The following is a 16,770-nucleotide window of genomic DNA, read 5'->3' as shown; positions in this document are numbered from 1 at the left end:
CTGGTCTCAGTGAGTCAATAAATCAATCAGTAGTATTCATTGAGCACTTACTGTGTGCAGAGCACTGTACGCCGGGCTTGGCTGGAAGAGTATCATACAATAGAGTAGATAAACTAACAGTCCTCCGTGAGTTTATAATCTACCGGGGGAAAGGGCCATTAAAACTAAATTACAGATAGATGAAGCGGCAGAGTATATGGATAGGTACATAAATGCTCGCGGAGGTGGACATAGAGTGAGTCTCTAAAGGGCTTAGAGGCGGGTACGGACTCAAATGTAGAAACTGTAAGCCAGGCGTGAGCAGGGAATGTGTCTTCCACTCCGCTGTACTCTCCCAAGTGCTTAGTACAATGCTCTACACACAGTAAGTGCTCAAAAATTACATCGATTGATTGATTGCACAGGTCACTCAGAAGAAAGGGCGAATTGGATGGAGAGATGAGGGATTCGCCAGGGAGGACTTCCTGGAGGAGAGATGATTTTAGTAGGGTTTGAAGATGGTGAGAAGGGAGCTCTGTTGGATTTGAGGGGGTGAGTGAGTTTCAGGTCAGAGGGAGGGGTTGATGGTGAGAGATGAGCTCGAGGTACACCGAGTAGGGTGGTGTCAGAGGACTAATGGGTATAGGTTGGGTTGTAGTAGGGGAATAGCGAGGCGAGTTTGGAGGGGGAGAGTTGATTTGAATGACTTAAAGCTCCGGGTAAGGAGTTTCTTCCAAACCAAATCCCTCAGGAATATATTTTATAACGTTCACCCCTGGACTGTCAACTCATTGTGGACAGGGAATATGCCTGCCAACTCTGTTGCACTGGACTCTCCCAAGCGCTTAATGCAGTGCTTTCTCTGGGCCTCAGTTTCCTCATCTGGAAAATGGGGATTAAGAATGGAAGCCCCATGCGGCGTAGGGACTGAGTCAGACCTGATTAGCTTGTACCTGCCCCAGTGCCTACAGCAGTGCTTGCCACATAGTAAACACTTAACAATTATTTTTTGTTATTATTATGAGCACTATCCAGCTTGAAAAGGTTATGAGCAATTGATTTATATCATGGCTTCTCAATGGTACCATTGTCTCTTTATTACGAAAATGTTCACAGCACAGTATTTTACTTCCAATTTCTATACCTATCTAAACTAGGAGATTAAGCCTGCCAAAGATTTTTTTTTCCACAGTGTGGAGGTCACAGTGACAACTAAAATGACTAGTTTTTCCATTGGCACTGGCTGTCTTATTTTTGCTATTCTAAAACAAGGAACAGGCGTGCATAAATTAAGCCTCAGTCTCTTCACAGCCAATAATTAACCATCTTCCCAAGAAAAAGTGTGGGGTTTTAGTCCGTGTCACCTACAATTATATTTCTCCTTGAGTCTCAATCCAATACCCCTTCCATTTTAGACTGACCTTTCATTTTCTATATTGGAAACCAAAAGTCAGTCCTTCTGGGTTCTAATTCCAGTTCTGCCATTTGACTGCTGTAAGACCTTGACACATCGTTTAACTTTTCTCTCTCTCTCTCTCTTTTCCCTCTCTCTTTCTCTCTGTCTTTAATGGTACTTGTTAAGTGCTTACCAGGCACCCACACAGAGCTCACAGTCTAAATAGGAGGGACTGAGATTTAACTCTTGTTCTACCGATGAGGATATTTAGGCCCAGAGAAGTTAACTGACTTGCCCAAGGTCACACAGCAGATAAGTAGTGGAGCAGGGTAGAACCCAGGTCCTCTGATTCCTAGGCCTGTGTTCTTTCCATTAGGCCCCACTGCTTCTTGTGCTTCTGTTACCTCATCTGTAAAATGCAGATACGGTCTGTGTTCTCCCTCCTACTTAAGCCAGGAACCCCATGTGGGGCAGGGACTGTGTCCGACCCTGATTATTTTTTATCTACCCCAGTGCTTAATACGGTGCCTGGCACATAGGGAGCACTTGAGAAACGCCACAGTTATTTTAAGTAATAGTAGTATGAGCCAGGACCGAAATTGTAAGAATACAGATGGGAAGATATCGCTTCTACAACCCACACTTTTACACTGTTTATGTAGATCACATCACACGCAGGTTTGCCACTGATTCTCCAATCTCGTCTTTTTATAGAAGTGTCTTGAGTCTGGAAAGGTAATGGGAGATATCTAGGCTACGGAACGCCTAAGTAAGATTCCTTCCGTGAAAGTGAATAAGGAGATGATTTCATCGAGGGAGCCGGAAAAGGAATGAGCCATCTAGGCTTGTGAAATGATGATGATGATGGTATTTGTTAAGCGCTTACTATGTGTCAAGGACTGTTCTAAGCGCTGGGGTAGATACAAGCTAATCAGGTTGGACACAGTTCCTGTCCCATATGGGGCTCACAGTCTTGATCCTCATTTTACAAAAGAGGTAACTGAGGCACAGAGAAGTGAAGTGACTTGCCCAAGGTCATGCAGCAGAGAAGTGGGATAAGGACTCTAACCAACTAATAATGATTTGCTTTATCCATCCCAGCGCTTCACGCAGCACCTGGCACATAGTAGGCACTAAACAAATTCTATAATTTTTACTATTACACGGACTTTCATACGCTGCTATTTAATCCCTTCCTTGCCTGTAAATCCACCTTTCCATTCTGTTTCCTCCTTTCCGTAATTTATTTTTAGGATCTGTCTCCCCGCTAGATTGTCAGGTAGGGACTGTATCTTCTAACAAACCTCTAGTCTAAACCTCTAAATAGAGCAACCCAATAAAGAGAAAATGGTGGAAATGTTTGAACGTCTTCTGGTCAGGGATTAACTCCAGTCTATCAGTAGCGTATGTTTCTTCCTCTCGTCCCTTTTTCTGCTTCGTAAAATTCACTCAAAGCCGGAAATTCCAATCACTGCAGTTTCTTGCTAAACTGCCTCACCGGCATCTGTTGTTGGACAAAGCAGTCGACTATGAAAACATAGGAGAATCCAAGAAATACAAAAATCTTATTTTCAGGTCGTTTCTAATACTCCCCAGAGAAGCAGCCTTGTTCACAAATGCAAACCCCCTTCCCTGATTCCGAGTTCAAAGTTTAAAAGCCGGTAGCAATCCTTTGGTGCTGATGGTTCATTAGCACTTGGCGAATCATGACTTGTTTTTCTGAGGAAAAAGGTTTGAAACTCCATAGGGAAGATCCAACAAAGCCTCCCTGCCCAGCGTAGACTTCTCGAGGGCTTTGATCAAGTACTTCAAGAGCGTCAGAAAAGCTCGTGATGATGTCTGCGATGGAGGGAAAAATCTTTAGGAATGATTAAGTAATTTTAATTAAGGAAATTATCAAGCTCTCAGAATGCACCAAGCACGGTCCCGGGACAGACGCAAAGTCAGATCGGACCCAGGCTCTGTCCCTCGCAGGGCTCTCAGTCTAGGAGGTAGGCAGAGGGGGTATCTTATTCCCATTTTACGGATGGGGGAAACTGAGCCTCAGACTGCCACTGTTGCCGAACACCTCCAACATCATTTTCCCCCTCCAGCTTTTCTCTGGAAGGTGCGGAGGAAATGCTAGTATTAATAGCAGCAGCGGTAGAAAGAGGACGAGGCCTCGTCTCATGCTGCCGAGTCATTTCTGACCCCTAACGACTCCATGGACACATCTCTCCCAGAACGCCCCACCTCCATCTGCAAATGTTCTGGTAGCGTATCCGTAGAGTTTCCTTGGGAAGAATCCGCAAGTGGTTTACCATCGCGTCCTTCCACGCGGTCTCCACCCTCCACTCTCTCCCGTGCTGCCGCTGCCCAGCACGGGGGAGTTTTGACTTGTAGCGAGGACCTTCCGACCACTGGCCAAGCAAGGAATGGATCGGGAAGGCCTCTCTCTGACTTTCCCTCTCGTAGCCGAGACCGGTAGAGTATCGCTGAATCGTACTCCGCAAGCACTTAGTACAGTGCTCTGCACACAGTAAGCGCTCAATAAATATAATCAAATGAATGAATAATAATAGCAGTAGTAGTATTTGGAGGAGGGGAAGTAATAATAGTGAGCATCTACTAGGTGCAACTGTGTGGTATTTGTTAAATGCCTACTATGTGTCAAGCCCTCTTCTAAGCACTCTGCTGTACAAAGGTCTTGGGAAGTAAAAACCACAATGCAGTCAAATCTGAGCCTGCCCGCCGTGAGTGCTGCGTAAATAAGCCACAGACATAGCTCCATTATGGTCATCCCGAAAATAGCATTAACGTGTAAACGAGAGAGAGTCTCGGCAGATTCCCTCCACAGCTAAGGAGTCAGGAAAGAAGGCTTCAGCTCTTCATTTCCCTGCCCGCTTTCTCCCCCGATTTGAGGTGATTCCGGCTGAGGGAAAAAAAATTCCCAACCCAAATGTGAATATCAACTCAGAACCCGCTTAAGCTCCCTATTTTGAGTAGAACACATCTATGCCTTTAGTTAAACAGAGTAGGTCACAAGGCTAAATGTAATGACGATGTCTTCTTTTGTTAGATTAATAACAGAGCCTGCGAGTCAAAGAGAAAAATCTTTTCAAGCCCAGGGCACTATAAAGAGTCAAACTCCCAGACAAGAACATACCTAAAAGAACACCCGGAAACTTTAATTATCTATGTCAGTTCCACTTAATTACTCCACTGAGGGAGAATTACCTCAGTAGTCTGCCATATGTTGTCACTCTTCATTTTTTACAGTCTTCAGCTTTACCAAAGGCATAATTTTCTCTGGGACTTGGACTCTTCATGCTTTTGATCTTCAGTTTGAACAGCGGCCTCCAAAACGATCAGGGAGAAGCAGCGTGGCCTAGCGGCTAGAGTCTGGGCCTGGGAGTCGGAAGGACCGGGGTTCTGACCCCGGCTCTGCCACTGGTCCGCTGTGTGACCTTGGGCCGGTCGCTTCACCTCTCCGTGCCACAGTCACCTCTTCTGGAAGACGGAGATGAAGACTGGGAGCCCTGTGTGGGACATGGACTGTGTCCGACGTGATGACCTCGTATCTGCCCAGCGTTTAGAACAGTGCCTGGCACAGAATAAGTGCTTAACGGATGCCACTAAAATATGCTCATTGGGCTTACCTCCACTCCTTTGGAGATCACATTCACTCCCACAGCTTCAACTACCGTCTCTCTGAGGACAATTTCCAAATCTACCTCTCCAGCCCTGATCTCTCTCCTTCTCTGCAGTTTCACATTTTCAGAACATCTCTACTTGGATGTCCCGCAGGCACCTCAAACCTAACGTGTCCAAAACAGAACTCCTCATCTTCCCGGGATTTAGAACTCAGGTACTTTTAGGTCCCGGGCCCGGGGTCCATCCGCTAGGCCACGCTGCTTCTAAGCCCTCGTCATGTCCACAGCCGTGGAGAGAACTTCCCAAGGAGCCCCCTGAGTTATAGGGTAGCTTGGTGAAAAGCCCACAGATACCCTCCTGGGGCCCTTTCTTCCTCCTTCTTGCCGAAGATCCGAACTGAAAAGGAAAGCGCTCTGAGTCTGTTAGAACAGAGTCCGCCCAGAGAAACAACAGCCTGTCAAATTCTCTCAGCATCATCGACTAACCCCATGGAACAGGATGTGGGGGGCGGGAGGAGGGGTCAATATTTATCCGCCTCACAGCCCCACTGTCTGTGATGGTTAAAGGACCGGTAACGCCAGCCAGTTAGTAGCCAGATCCCATCAGAAACCAGACAGCCGGAGCTAAAGGAGGAAACTTATCAGATCTGGCGGGAGAGGGTTTTAGGAGGCTAAAATTAACCTTAGACCACTCATGAAAGAAGTAATTATTTGTGACGGCTAGATTTCTGCTAGTGGAAAGGTTCTTCTGATGCAAGGATCTTGTTCCCTACAGATTTTTGCCCACCGTGCGCATCAGGGAGGATAAAAGGGGGCATTTCAGGAGAACCTGACGAGCCGGTAAAAAGCTCTCGAGATTGGCAGTATGCTGCACAATGGGACACTCCATAAATACTGATGATGATGTCAGTCAGTCATATTTATTGAACACCCGTGTGCGGAACAGTGTGGTAAGCTAAGGACAATGCAACAATTAGCAGACACATTCCCTGCCTAAAGTGAGCTGATTGGACTTATGATCAGCACAGTCCAGCCGTCGCAGGCCCCTGTGCTCCCACCAGCGGGCTGGGGTAGATGGCTTTGGACATTTAGAAATCCTTTTAGAGATGAAATCAATCCCTGAGGGAAATCAGAAGAAAAAAGCCTCAGAAGGGAAGCGGTGTGCCTTGTGGATAGAACATGGGCCTGGGAGTCAGAAGGACCTGGGTTTTTTAATCCCAGCTCTGCCACTTTCCTGCTGTGTGACCCTGGGCAAATCAATTCTCTGCACCTCCGTTTCCTCATCTGTCAAATGGGGATTAAGACCGTGAGCCCCTTGTTGGACAGACTGTTTCGTTTATATCCACCCTAGCCCTCAGTACAGTGCTGGGCACATAGTCAGCGCTTAACAAACGTCACTATTATTATTAGACTTAGGTCAGAATTCCCCGTCTCTCTGCTCTCTAAACTACACAGTCTCCTATTTGGCTTCTCATTGACAGTGACGGTAACGGCATTCATTACGAACTTACTATGGACTAAGCACTGTGGTAGATACAGGATGTAAACTCATTATGGGCAGGGAATGTACCTGCTAATTCTGTTGTATTTTCCTCTCCCAAATGCTTAGTACAGTGCTCTGCACAGAGGGCTCAATTAATATCATTGTTTGATTAATTGATGATCAACACCGATGCAGTTTCTGTCCGACACAGGACTCACCCCCTAAGAGATAGGGAAAATGGGAATCTCACCACAGAGGAGGAAACTAAGGCTCCGAGAAGTTAAGCCATCTATCCAAGGTCACACACCAGGCCCTTAAGCGAGTCAGTCAGTTGTATTTATTGAGCGCTTACTGTGTGCAGAGCGCTTGGGAGTGTATCACTGATTAGATTGATTCTCACCCTCACACACCTTCCGCCCCACCGTACAAGGTCAAATTCTACAAGAATTCGAAGTAGTGAGGTCTACCGGGGGGCTAGAGCGTGGGCCTGGGAGTCTGGTGTGTGACCTTAAGCAAGTCACTTAACTTCATTCAATTGTATTTATTGCATGTTTACTCTGTGCGGAGCACTGTACTAAGTGCTTGGGAGAGCACAATGCAACAATAAACACGCACATCCCCTGCCCATGATGAGTTTACAGTCTTTATCCTTAACCCTTAATCCTTAAAACCATGAGCTCCATGTGGGACAGGGACTGTGTCCTACATGATTATCATGTGTCTCGTCCCAGCCCTTAGTACAACGCTGGGCACATAGTAAGCACTTAACGAATGCCATAAAAACTAAAACGAAGAATTCACAGGACTTAACTCTCATAGCTTTATACCTCAGTACACGTTTACTGCCTATAGAGCACTGTATTAAGCGCTGGGAAGGATATAGCGGTGATGATTATCAGTTGATCAATCAAGGTACTTATTGAGTACTTTGGGTCGAGCACTGGACTGAGCCCCTGGAAGAAAACCGTTCTAGGCGCCTGAGAAGCAGCGAGGCCCAGTGGAAAGAGCGTGAGCCTGCGAGTCAGAGGACCTGGGTTCTGAACCCAGCTCTGCCCACTGCTTTCTCTGTGAAAGCAATGCATATGAATCAAGCCTAGAAAAGTATCTTAATTAAATAGAGAGGGCAGGAGGTCAACTGTAGGCAGGATAGTAGATGAATGAACCTGGTGGAAATTTTCCCAAGAGTCATTCCATGAGTGAATCTGAAGTAATTTCTTCCGGTTAGTGGATGACCTCACAGGCCTCCTGTTTTCTAATCTGCAGCCAATTTGTTCAGCGTTGAAAGCAGATTAATCCGTGGGTGTTGCCATGGAGGAAAAACGCTGTTGCAAAACCATCCTGGAAAAGTTGGAGCAGTTCCTGTATGGCCACGCATTGATATGTTAACCTTTGTCTTATTGTCTCAGGGGACTACTGAAATTGATAACGATAATGTTGGTATTTGTAAAGCGCTTACTGTTTGCCAGGCATTGATCTAAACACTAGGGTTGTCCAACCCGATTTGCTTGTATCCACCACAGGGTTTAGTACAGTGCGTGGCACACAGGCACTTAACAGATATCACACTTAGTAGTAGTAGTAGTAGTAGTAATATTACAGGATAATCAGGTCAGACTCAGTCCTTTCCCACACAAGGCCCCACGGTCCAAGGGAGGAGAACGTGTACTGAATCCCCATTTTACAGATGAGGAAACTGAGGCCCAGAGAAATTTAGTGACTTGCCCGAGGCCACACGGCAGGTAAGAGATGGAGCCGGGATTAGAACCCAGGTGGTCGTTGAAGCCGTGGGACCGCGGATCAGTCGATCCATCAGTGGTATTTATTGAGCACGAACAATATACAGAGCACTGTACTAAGTGCTTGGGAGAGTTCAATACAACAGAATTAGCAGGCACGTTCCCTGCCCACCGTGAGCTTCCTGTGTAAAGGGAGAGACCAACACTAATATAAATATCGCACATAGTGAGGCGAAAGGAGCTGGAGACAAATACATCAGGAGTGATGAAACAGTAAAACACAACGAGCTTCTAACAATCTCCACAGCGTCAGAAGGAAGATAGCCAGATCACAGAGCGTCGAAAAAAGAGTGGGTGGACAGAAAGTCAATCAGTCAGTCAATCGCATTTACTGAGTGCAGGGCATTTAACTAAGCGCTTGGGAGAGGATAGAAGAAGAGTTTAACAGACACATTCCCTGCCCACAATGAGCTGACAGTCCAGAGGATTAGCTTTCAGTCTAGAGGAAATGAAGACAGTGGGTGTATATGACCCGTTCTTAGAATTTGGATAGGAATGGGACTAGGGAGAGGCAGGAGGTGAGTGCTGGCCATTAATTTCTTTTTTTTAATGGTATTTGTTAAGCACTTACTATGTGCCAGGCACTATACTGAGCGCTGGGGAAGATATAAACTGATCAGGTTGGTCACAGTTTGTGTCCCACTTGAGGCTCACGGTCTTCACCCCCATTTTACAGATTGGTTCTGTCGGTAACCGCGACCGTTGAAATGGCAACCTCAGACATGAAGGATAATGGCTTCAGTAATTTAGCGCGTTAACTAAATATCAGGAGAATTCACAAGCCATCCAGGACGGCACGTAGTTCCTTCAAACATCACGTTGGCACGGTCAGGGACAGAATTCTAGGCAGGGAGGACCAGTTACTCTGAGCAAAAATCGCCACGGATTAGGGTCTGACGTTCTTCCCCTCTAGAATGTACGCGTACTGTGGGAAGGGAACATGTTTACCAGCTCTGTCGTATTGCACGCTCTCAAGTGCTTAGTAGAGTGCTCTGCACACAGTAAGCACTCAATAAATACAAATGATCCTGACATTTTGCATTTCGATACGCTTATGGACTCAGGCGCCTCCTGAATCATTTGGGTTACATTTTTGAGCACGTACGCCTGCCTATTGTTTCTCAATTCTGGGTCTTCAAAAATTGCATGCATATTCTGACAAATCACATATTTCAGCACTTGGTGCTAAAATTAAAGTAAATTGGCTCCTTTGAAAGACATGATTACAATTCTGTGATCATGGCAGGGAGGAAACGTTTCAGATGGATGAGTCGGGGAATCTCTCCGAGGAAATTCTCAAGACGTAAATGGTGTGATGTAACATAGGAGATGTTGTTAAGAATAATAAATTACCCGGTGATGAAAGAAGACGACTTTAAACCACTTCTGGGATGGCTGTGGTATTCGCTTCTAGTTAGAAGGGGGAATCAAAACCCTTATAAAAGTGGGCTTTGGGAGATGTGAGAAACCACGAGAAGTAGCACGGCCCAGTGGCTACAGCATGGGCCTGGGAGCCAGAAGGATCCGGGTTCTAATTCTGGTTCTGCTACTTGTCTGCCGTGTGACCTTGGGCCATTCACTTCTCTGTGCCTCAGTGACCTCCTCTGAAAAATGAGGATTAAGACTGTGAGTCGTTTATTCATTTATTCAGTAGTATTTATTGATCGCTGTGTGCACAGCTCTGTACTAAGCACTTGGGAGAGTACAATAGAACGATATAACAGACACATTCCCTGCCCACGACGAGCTTAGAGACGAGAGGGAGACAGACATTAATAGAAACAAAGAAGGGACAGATAGAGACTTCAGTGCTGTGGGTCTGGGAGGGGGATGAATAAAAGGGATGAATAAAGGGAGCAAGTCAGGATGACACAGAAGGGAATGGGAGAAGAGGAAAGTGAGGGGCTTAGTCAGAGAAGACCTCCTGGAGGAAATGTAAGGCTTTGAAGGTGGGGAGAGCAATTATCTGTAGGATTTGAGGAGGGAGAACATTCCAGGATGAGGTCAGCAGGAGTCCAATATGGAACAAGGACTGTGTCCAACCTGATTTCCTGGTATCTACCCCAGCACTTAGAACAATGCCGAGCTCATAGTAAGCCTTTAAATACCTTAAAAAACCAACAAACGAAATAAGTCCCAAGGGTATTTTATCTAATTCTGCCACTTTTTCTCGGGCTCCCCATTCTGCATTATTAAAGCGAAAAAAGCAGCTTGGTCAATGGCACAGTGCTCTGCACCTAGTAAGTGCTCAATAAATACCACCGATGATGATGAAGAGGCTTACAGTCTAGGAGGATTAAATAGCGGTCATAAATTAGGTCTAGGATGACCCCTTATGTGTTAAATATTGACTGGGAGGTCTCCTTCAATTATGTCAAGTCGCCAGGAAGTCAGGAAAATGGAAATGAAATCCTTGATCCTCCTCCCACAAAACTCAGGATTTCCACTCTAGACTGCAGAAAGGCAACCTGTAGCCCAGAGCACAAAACCTGTCAGAGCCGAATGTGACACGTCACAGCTTTCCTGGCAGGTGACACGCTCCAAGTTCATCTGTGGGCTTTCGTGAAGGGAAGTCTTCTAGGCAGCTGCCTGCTGCCTCGAGGAAACGATATGCAGGCGCTCAAATAATCCTCAGAAATCATTCCCTGACTCCCCGTGTGTGTCTGAAAATTTTTGGCAGCAAAATGTCGCTACAATACTAACATTTCGCATCTACCCTTTGTGATTCACACGTGCCAATTTTCAAGCGGAATGAAATCCCCGACGACAGTTTGCCGCGCTCGGAGGATGGAGCCCAGCTGTAATACAGACCAGTTTCGGTACCAATTCAGAGACAAGGCAGGTGTCTGGCTTCTTTCAAGCAAGCGAAGTGGGGAATCCATTAATAGTAGATTTGAGATCCCTCACCATCATGATCAATGGCATTTATTGAGCGCCTACTGTGTGCACAGCATTGTACTAAGCACTTAGGAGATTTCAATAGGACAGAGTCGGAAGACACGTTCCCTGCCCACAGTGAGCTTTCGGTCTAGAGGAAACGGATTGACAAAGTTTGTGGCTCAAACTCTGAGGTTTCAGGCTGCTGATCTTTAGGCATGAAATGAATTCAGCATGGCTCTTTCTAGAGTATATTGTGGCTCGCTTCCATTGTGAACTGTATCATATCAATCAATTGTATTTATTGAGCACTTACTGTGGGCAGAGCACTTAGCTAAGCCTTGGGAGAGTACACTATAACAGAGTTGCCAGACAATTTCCCTGACCTCAGGGATTAACACACTGTGATCCTGGTCTCAGATCAATCGATCGATCTATGGTATTTATTTAGTTTATGGTATTTGTTAAGTGCTTACTATGTGCCAGGCGCTGTACTAAGCACTGGGGTGGATACAAGCTAATCGGGTTGGCCACAGCCCCTGTCCCACATGGGGCTCACAGTCTTAATACTCATTTTACACATGAGGTAACTGAGGCACAGAGAAGTGAAGTGACTGGTCCAGCGTCACACAAGAGACAAGCAGAGGAGCCGGGATTAGAACCCAGGTCCCTCTGACTCCAAGACCCGTGCTCTTCCCACTGGGCCAGGCTGCTTCTCAATTTTACTGCTGCTGTTTCCACTACCATCACTGCTTCTACTGCCTTCTCAATCACCCTCTACAAAGACACCAAAGCATGTCTTCTGCCTTAAATTCAATTTGAAGCGTGCATATGTGTCCTCTTTCCAAGTCACTTCACTTCTCTGTGCCTCAGTTACCTCATCTGTAAAACGGGGATCTAGACTGCGAGCCCCACATGGGACGGGGACTGTATCCAATTTGATTTGCTTAGTACAGTGCCTGGCACATAATACACGCTTAGCAAATACCATCAGCAGCAGCATCTCCGGACTGTGGCTCGATCAGTCATTTGCGAGGAGATTCCCGGTCCAGGAGACGTCTTTGGAAGTGGGTAGAGGTGTGCTACAGCTGATAACCAGAAGGGTTTTGAAGATTTTTTTTTTAAATAGTGTCACGTAGCATCTCCAACCCACCCTTTATGCCATTTTAACAGCTTTATCCCAAAACTCCATCTGGCTGATGAATGAGTCTCCTGGAAGCCAGTTTCCTCTGGCTCGTTTTCAAGTATTACGGCAGCGGCTTGTAAAGCAGATGGTCCAATTTTACCTCTCGTTTACTCTCTCAGATCAATTATAATCCTGTTTTTCCAAGTGTAATTTCTTCAGGGCGGTGAGAGTGATGTCGGGACAGAACTTAATTTTCGTATCAGTCACAATCATTTGCGCGATGAAGATGGAGTATAGTGAATAAGCGTGATTTGGTCTATTGCATTTTTTTACGGTGTTTATTAAGCGCTTACTATGTGGCCAGGCGCGGTATTAGGTGCTGGAGTACAAGCTACGGGCTAATTCAGGTTTTTGGTTTTTCTATGGTATTTATTAAGTGCTTATTACATGCCAGGCACTGTTCTAAGCACTGGGGTAGATACAGGCTACTCAGATCAGACACAGTCCCTGTCCTACATGCTACTCACAGTCTTAATATCCCTGAGGTAGCATGGCCTAGTGGATAGAGCACGTCTGGAAGTCAGAAGGTCACGGGTTCTAATTCCGACTCCGCCACTTGTCTGCTGTGGGACCTTGGCCATGTCACTTAACTTCTCTGTGCCTCAGTGACCTCATCTGTAATAGAGGGATCGAGACTGTGAGCCGCACATGGGACAGGGACTGCGTCCAACTCGATTTGCTTGTATCGACTCCAGCACTTAAAACAATGCCCGGCACACAGTAAGCGCTTAACAAACACCATCAGTATTATTTAACAGATGAGGTCACTGAGGCACAGAGAAGTGAAGTGACTTGCCCAAGCGCACAAAGACCCTTCCCTCAGAGGTGAGCGAGAGGAAGCAGGCAGCAGCCGGGGTGAATTTCTCATTTGTTTAATCAGAGGTGGAAGCGCGGGGAATACAGAGCGGATCCCGGCCGCGGGAAGGCGGGCTGGACGTTCCTCCCTGGGGTGGTCTTCCCCCTGGAGAGGGCAGGGAACGGAACCCTTTCCGTGTGACCTTGGGCAGGTCACTTCATTTTTCCGGGCCTCAGTTACTCATCAGTAAAATACAGATTAAGACGGTGAGACACGCCCCCGCCCCCCAATCGATTAAGACGGTGAGACACGCCCCCGCCCCCCAATCCCGCAGAGCTTAGAACAGTGCTTGGCACACGGTAAGCGCTTAAGAAGAACAATTATTATCATTATAATCATTATTATTAATAGTTCCGGGGGGGACCGGGGACCCTGTCTCCAGTGGAGCCAGACGGGCTTTCAGGGTGCTCCCGGCCTGTCCCCGGGAGAGAGCGGCAGTGGCTTCTTCTTCGGGCCCTTTCTGTTGACCTCGTCCGGAATCCCCACCATCTTGCAACTCTGGGCCCAGAGCTTCCTCTGCAGCTCTTGATCGTAGGTTAGGTCGGCGGACCTGGTCCTCTTCTCCTCGTAGAGGTAACAGCCTCCGACGCCCTCCAGCTCCGGGGACAAGGCCGCGTACAGGGAGATGGACGCCCCTTCATCCGGGCTCTTTGCGGGGGTGGGAATGATGGGAATAATAAGAAAAGGCACGACAACAAAAATGATGATATTATTATTATTATTGGAGTCTCCCCCTCTAATAATTATAATGATGGTATTTGTTAAGTGCTTACTATGTGCCAAGCACTGTTCTAAGCGCTGGGGGAGATACAAGGTAATGGGGTTGTTTCACTTGGGGCTCACAGTATCAATCCAGTATCAATTACAGCTGAGGTAACTGAGGCACAGAGAAGTGAGGTGACTTGCCCCAGATCACACAGCTCATAAGTGGCGGAGCCGGGATTTGAACCCACAACCTTCGACTCCCAAGCCCTTTCCACTGTCACGCTGCTTCTCTAGACTAGAAGCCCGCTGTGGGCCGGGAATGTTTCTGTTTATCGTTATATTTATTGTTATTGTGGAAAAATATTTTGATAAAATTAACATGCTGATTTCTACTGATACGTCAAAACCCAATATTCATTTGGAGTGCCCGACTCGAAACATAGAAATCTGTTTTAGTGCTGTTTTCACTGGGGAGCTATTTCTTGGAAGGAGATTGGTGATGTTTCTTCCCTGTTATTATAGAAATTAAGAACTACTGTGAGTGACTAATTTAAAATCCAATCATCCAGGGATATTCTCGAACTTGAAAATGAACGCCGCTGAACTTTCTCTGTCTTCGGTTTCCCTCTTTCTACCTCTTCCTTTCTTTTTGAAACGGGTATTTTTTAAGTGCTTACTATGTGCCAGGCACTGTTTTAAGTGCTGGGGTGGATACAATCAAATAGGGTTGGAAACAGTCTCCCTGTCCCACATGGGGCTCACAGTCTCCATCCCCATTTTATAGGTGAGGTAAACGAGGCCCAGAGGATAATAATAATGATACTAATAATTATGGTACCTGTTAAGTGCTTACTATGTGCAAGTGAAGTGAAGCGACCTGCCCACGGTCTCACAGAGACGAGTGGCGGAGGTGGGATTAGAACCCAGGTCCTTCTGACTCCCAAGCCGGGCTCTATCCACCAGAGCATGCTGTTTTTCTACTCTCCCCACAGCCCTAGATCCAAGGATCTCAGTGGTGTATGGGGGGTGTTTGATGCATTCACCCTGATTCCCATATAAATAAGAAACCGTGAGAAGGGAAGTCATCAGGCGAAGCAGGTGTTCTAACATTGGAAATGAAAGGAGATTTCTTTCTCCGTAGGCTATTTCGTGGGGTGTGGAGAGGAGGGGGCTGACTTTTCTATGCCTCAGTCGGTGGGAGCAATCCAAAAGAGAATTTAAAGCGGTTATGTTCACGCTGCTTACACGGGTGATTATCCCCCAGTAAATTTCTTCTGGCCTGGAACTTCCTCTCCCCTTCTTATATCACACCTCCTCCAAGAGGCCTTCCAGGACTAAGTCCTCATTTCCCCTATTCTCTCTTTTGCCTCGCCTTTGCTCTTGGTTCTGTCCCCTTTACTCACCCCACCCTCAGCCCCACAGCACTGGGTACATTCATCCGTCTTAATGTCCATCTCCCCCGCTAGTCTGTGAACTTCTTGTGGGCAGGAAAAGCGTCTACCAACTCTGTTGTCTTGTTGCTCTCCCATGCATGTAGTAGGTGCTCAATACCCAAATCACTGTTTGATATTAATTTCCATTCCATTTGTTTAGTCCCCAAAGGCACACTGACTGCCATTCCTTTATCTCCCCTATGTCTTTTTATAAAAATAATTATGGTACTTGTGAAGTGCTTACAATGTGCCAAGCACTGTAATAATAATAATAATAACGACTGTATTTGTATTGTATTTGTTAAGCGCTTACTCCGTCACTTGTCTGCTGGGTGAACTTGGGCAAGGTGCTTCCCGTCTCTCGGCCTCAGTTGCCTCATCTGTTAAATGGGAATTAAAACCTACTTCCTCCCACTGAGACTGTGAACCTCATGAGAGATGGGGACTGGGTCTTTCATTTATTCATTTAATTGTATCTCTTGAGCGCTTTCTGTGTGCAAAACACCATCCTAAGGGCTTGGGAGAGTACAATATAACAATAAACAGATTTATTTTGTTAATGAGAGGTACATCACCTTGATTCTATTTATTTGCTATTATTTTAATGAGATGTTCATCCCCTTGATTCTATTTATTGCTATTGTTCTTATCTGTCCGTCTCCCCTGATTAGACCGTAAGTCCCTCGAAGGGCAGGGACTGTCTCTGTTACCGATTTGTACATTCCAAGCGCTTAGTACAGTGCTCTGCACATAGTAAGTGCTCAATAAATACTATTGAATGAATGAATGACTGAACATTCCCTGCCCGCAATGAGCTTACAGTCTAGAGGTCCAACCTGGTGGTTTTGTATTTCCCCCCAGTGCTTACAGCATGGCTTAGGGGGCTTGGGAGTCAGAGGTCAGATCCAGGCCGGGGCTCTTTCCTCTAGTCCACATTGCTTGTTGATAAATCCTCCCCTGAAAGGCAATTGTCAAGCTCAATCAAAGGAAAAGTTTGAGCCAATCCTTCTTGCCTCAAGTAAAACAGCAATAACAAATGCAAAAACCTCTTGGAGGCAATGTGGGCTGCTTGTTTTCTGAAGCTTGGCATTTTCATAGTGTTTACCCAACCGACCTAGAATGCCACTAACCGCGATTCTGGAACTAGTTTGTTTGTTTGTTTTGCAGATTTTCACTTCGTTCAGTTTCCAAGTCATATTTTCCCTTATTATAGCTGAATAATTCATATAGTCACATCGAATAGAATGGGAAATGTGAGTGTGAGATTATGTGGTCTCAGAATGTCACTGTGGGGGATCCAGACAGGGTGTGGCAGCTTCCACAAGCGCATTTTCTTGGGGGGGGGGGGCGTATAGTATTTGTTAAACGCTCACTATGTGCCAGGCACTGTAGTAAGCACTGGGGTAGATAAAAGCTAGTCAAGCTGG

General features: G+C 46.3%; 1 protein-coding gene and 1 long non-coding RNA gene across 2 annotated transcripts in view; one reads left to right on the top strand and one right to left on the bottom strand.

Annotated features, from left to right (window-relative positions):
* LOC120638866 overlaps positions 1-16,770 on the top strand; it is a 119,592-nt gene that overhangs the window by 46,250 nt on the left and 56,572 nt on the right. The window lies entirely within an intron of this gene.
* Positions 13,482-16,770, bottom strand: part of DHRSX (dehydrogenase/reductase X-linked) — a 72,840-nt gene continuing 69,551 nt past the window's right edge. The window contains exon 7 of the mRNA XM_029079823.2: positions 13,482-13,853. Within this exon, the coding sequence (XP_028935656.1) occupies positions 13,605-13,853 (249 nt within the window). The 3' untranslated portion in view covers positions 13,482-13,604. The remainder of the gene's footprint in view (positions 13,854-16,770) is intronic.

The sequence above is a fragment of the Ornithorhynchus anatinus genome, chromosome 15, assembly GCF_004115215.2.
Source record: "Ornithorhynchus anatinus isolate Pmale09 chromosome 15, mOrnAna1.pri.v4, whole genome shotgun sequence".
NCBI classification, from domain to species: Eukaryota; Metazoa; Chordata; class Mammalia; order Monotremata; family Ornithorhynchidae; genus Ornithorhynchus; species Ornithorhynchus anatinus.
The sequence above is the reverse complement of the archived record's forward strand: the minus strand, read 5'-3'. Positions and strand labels throughout refer to the sequence as shown.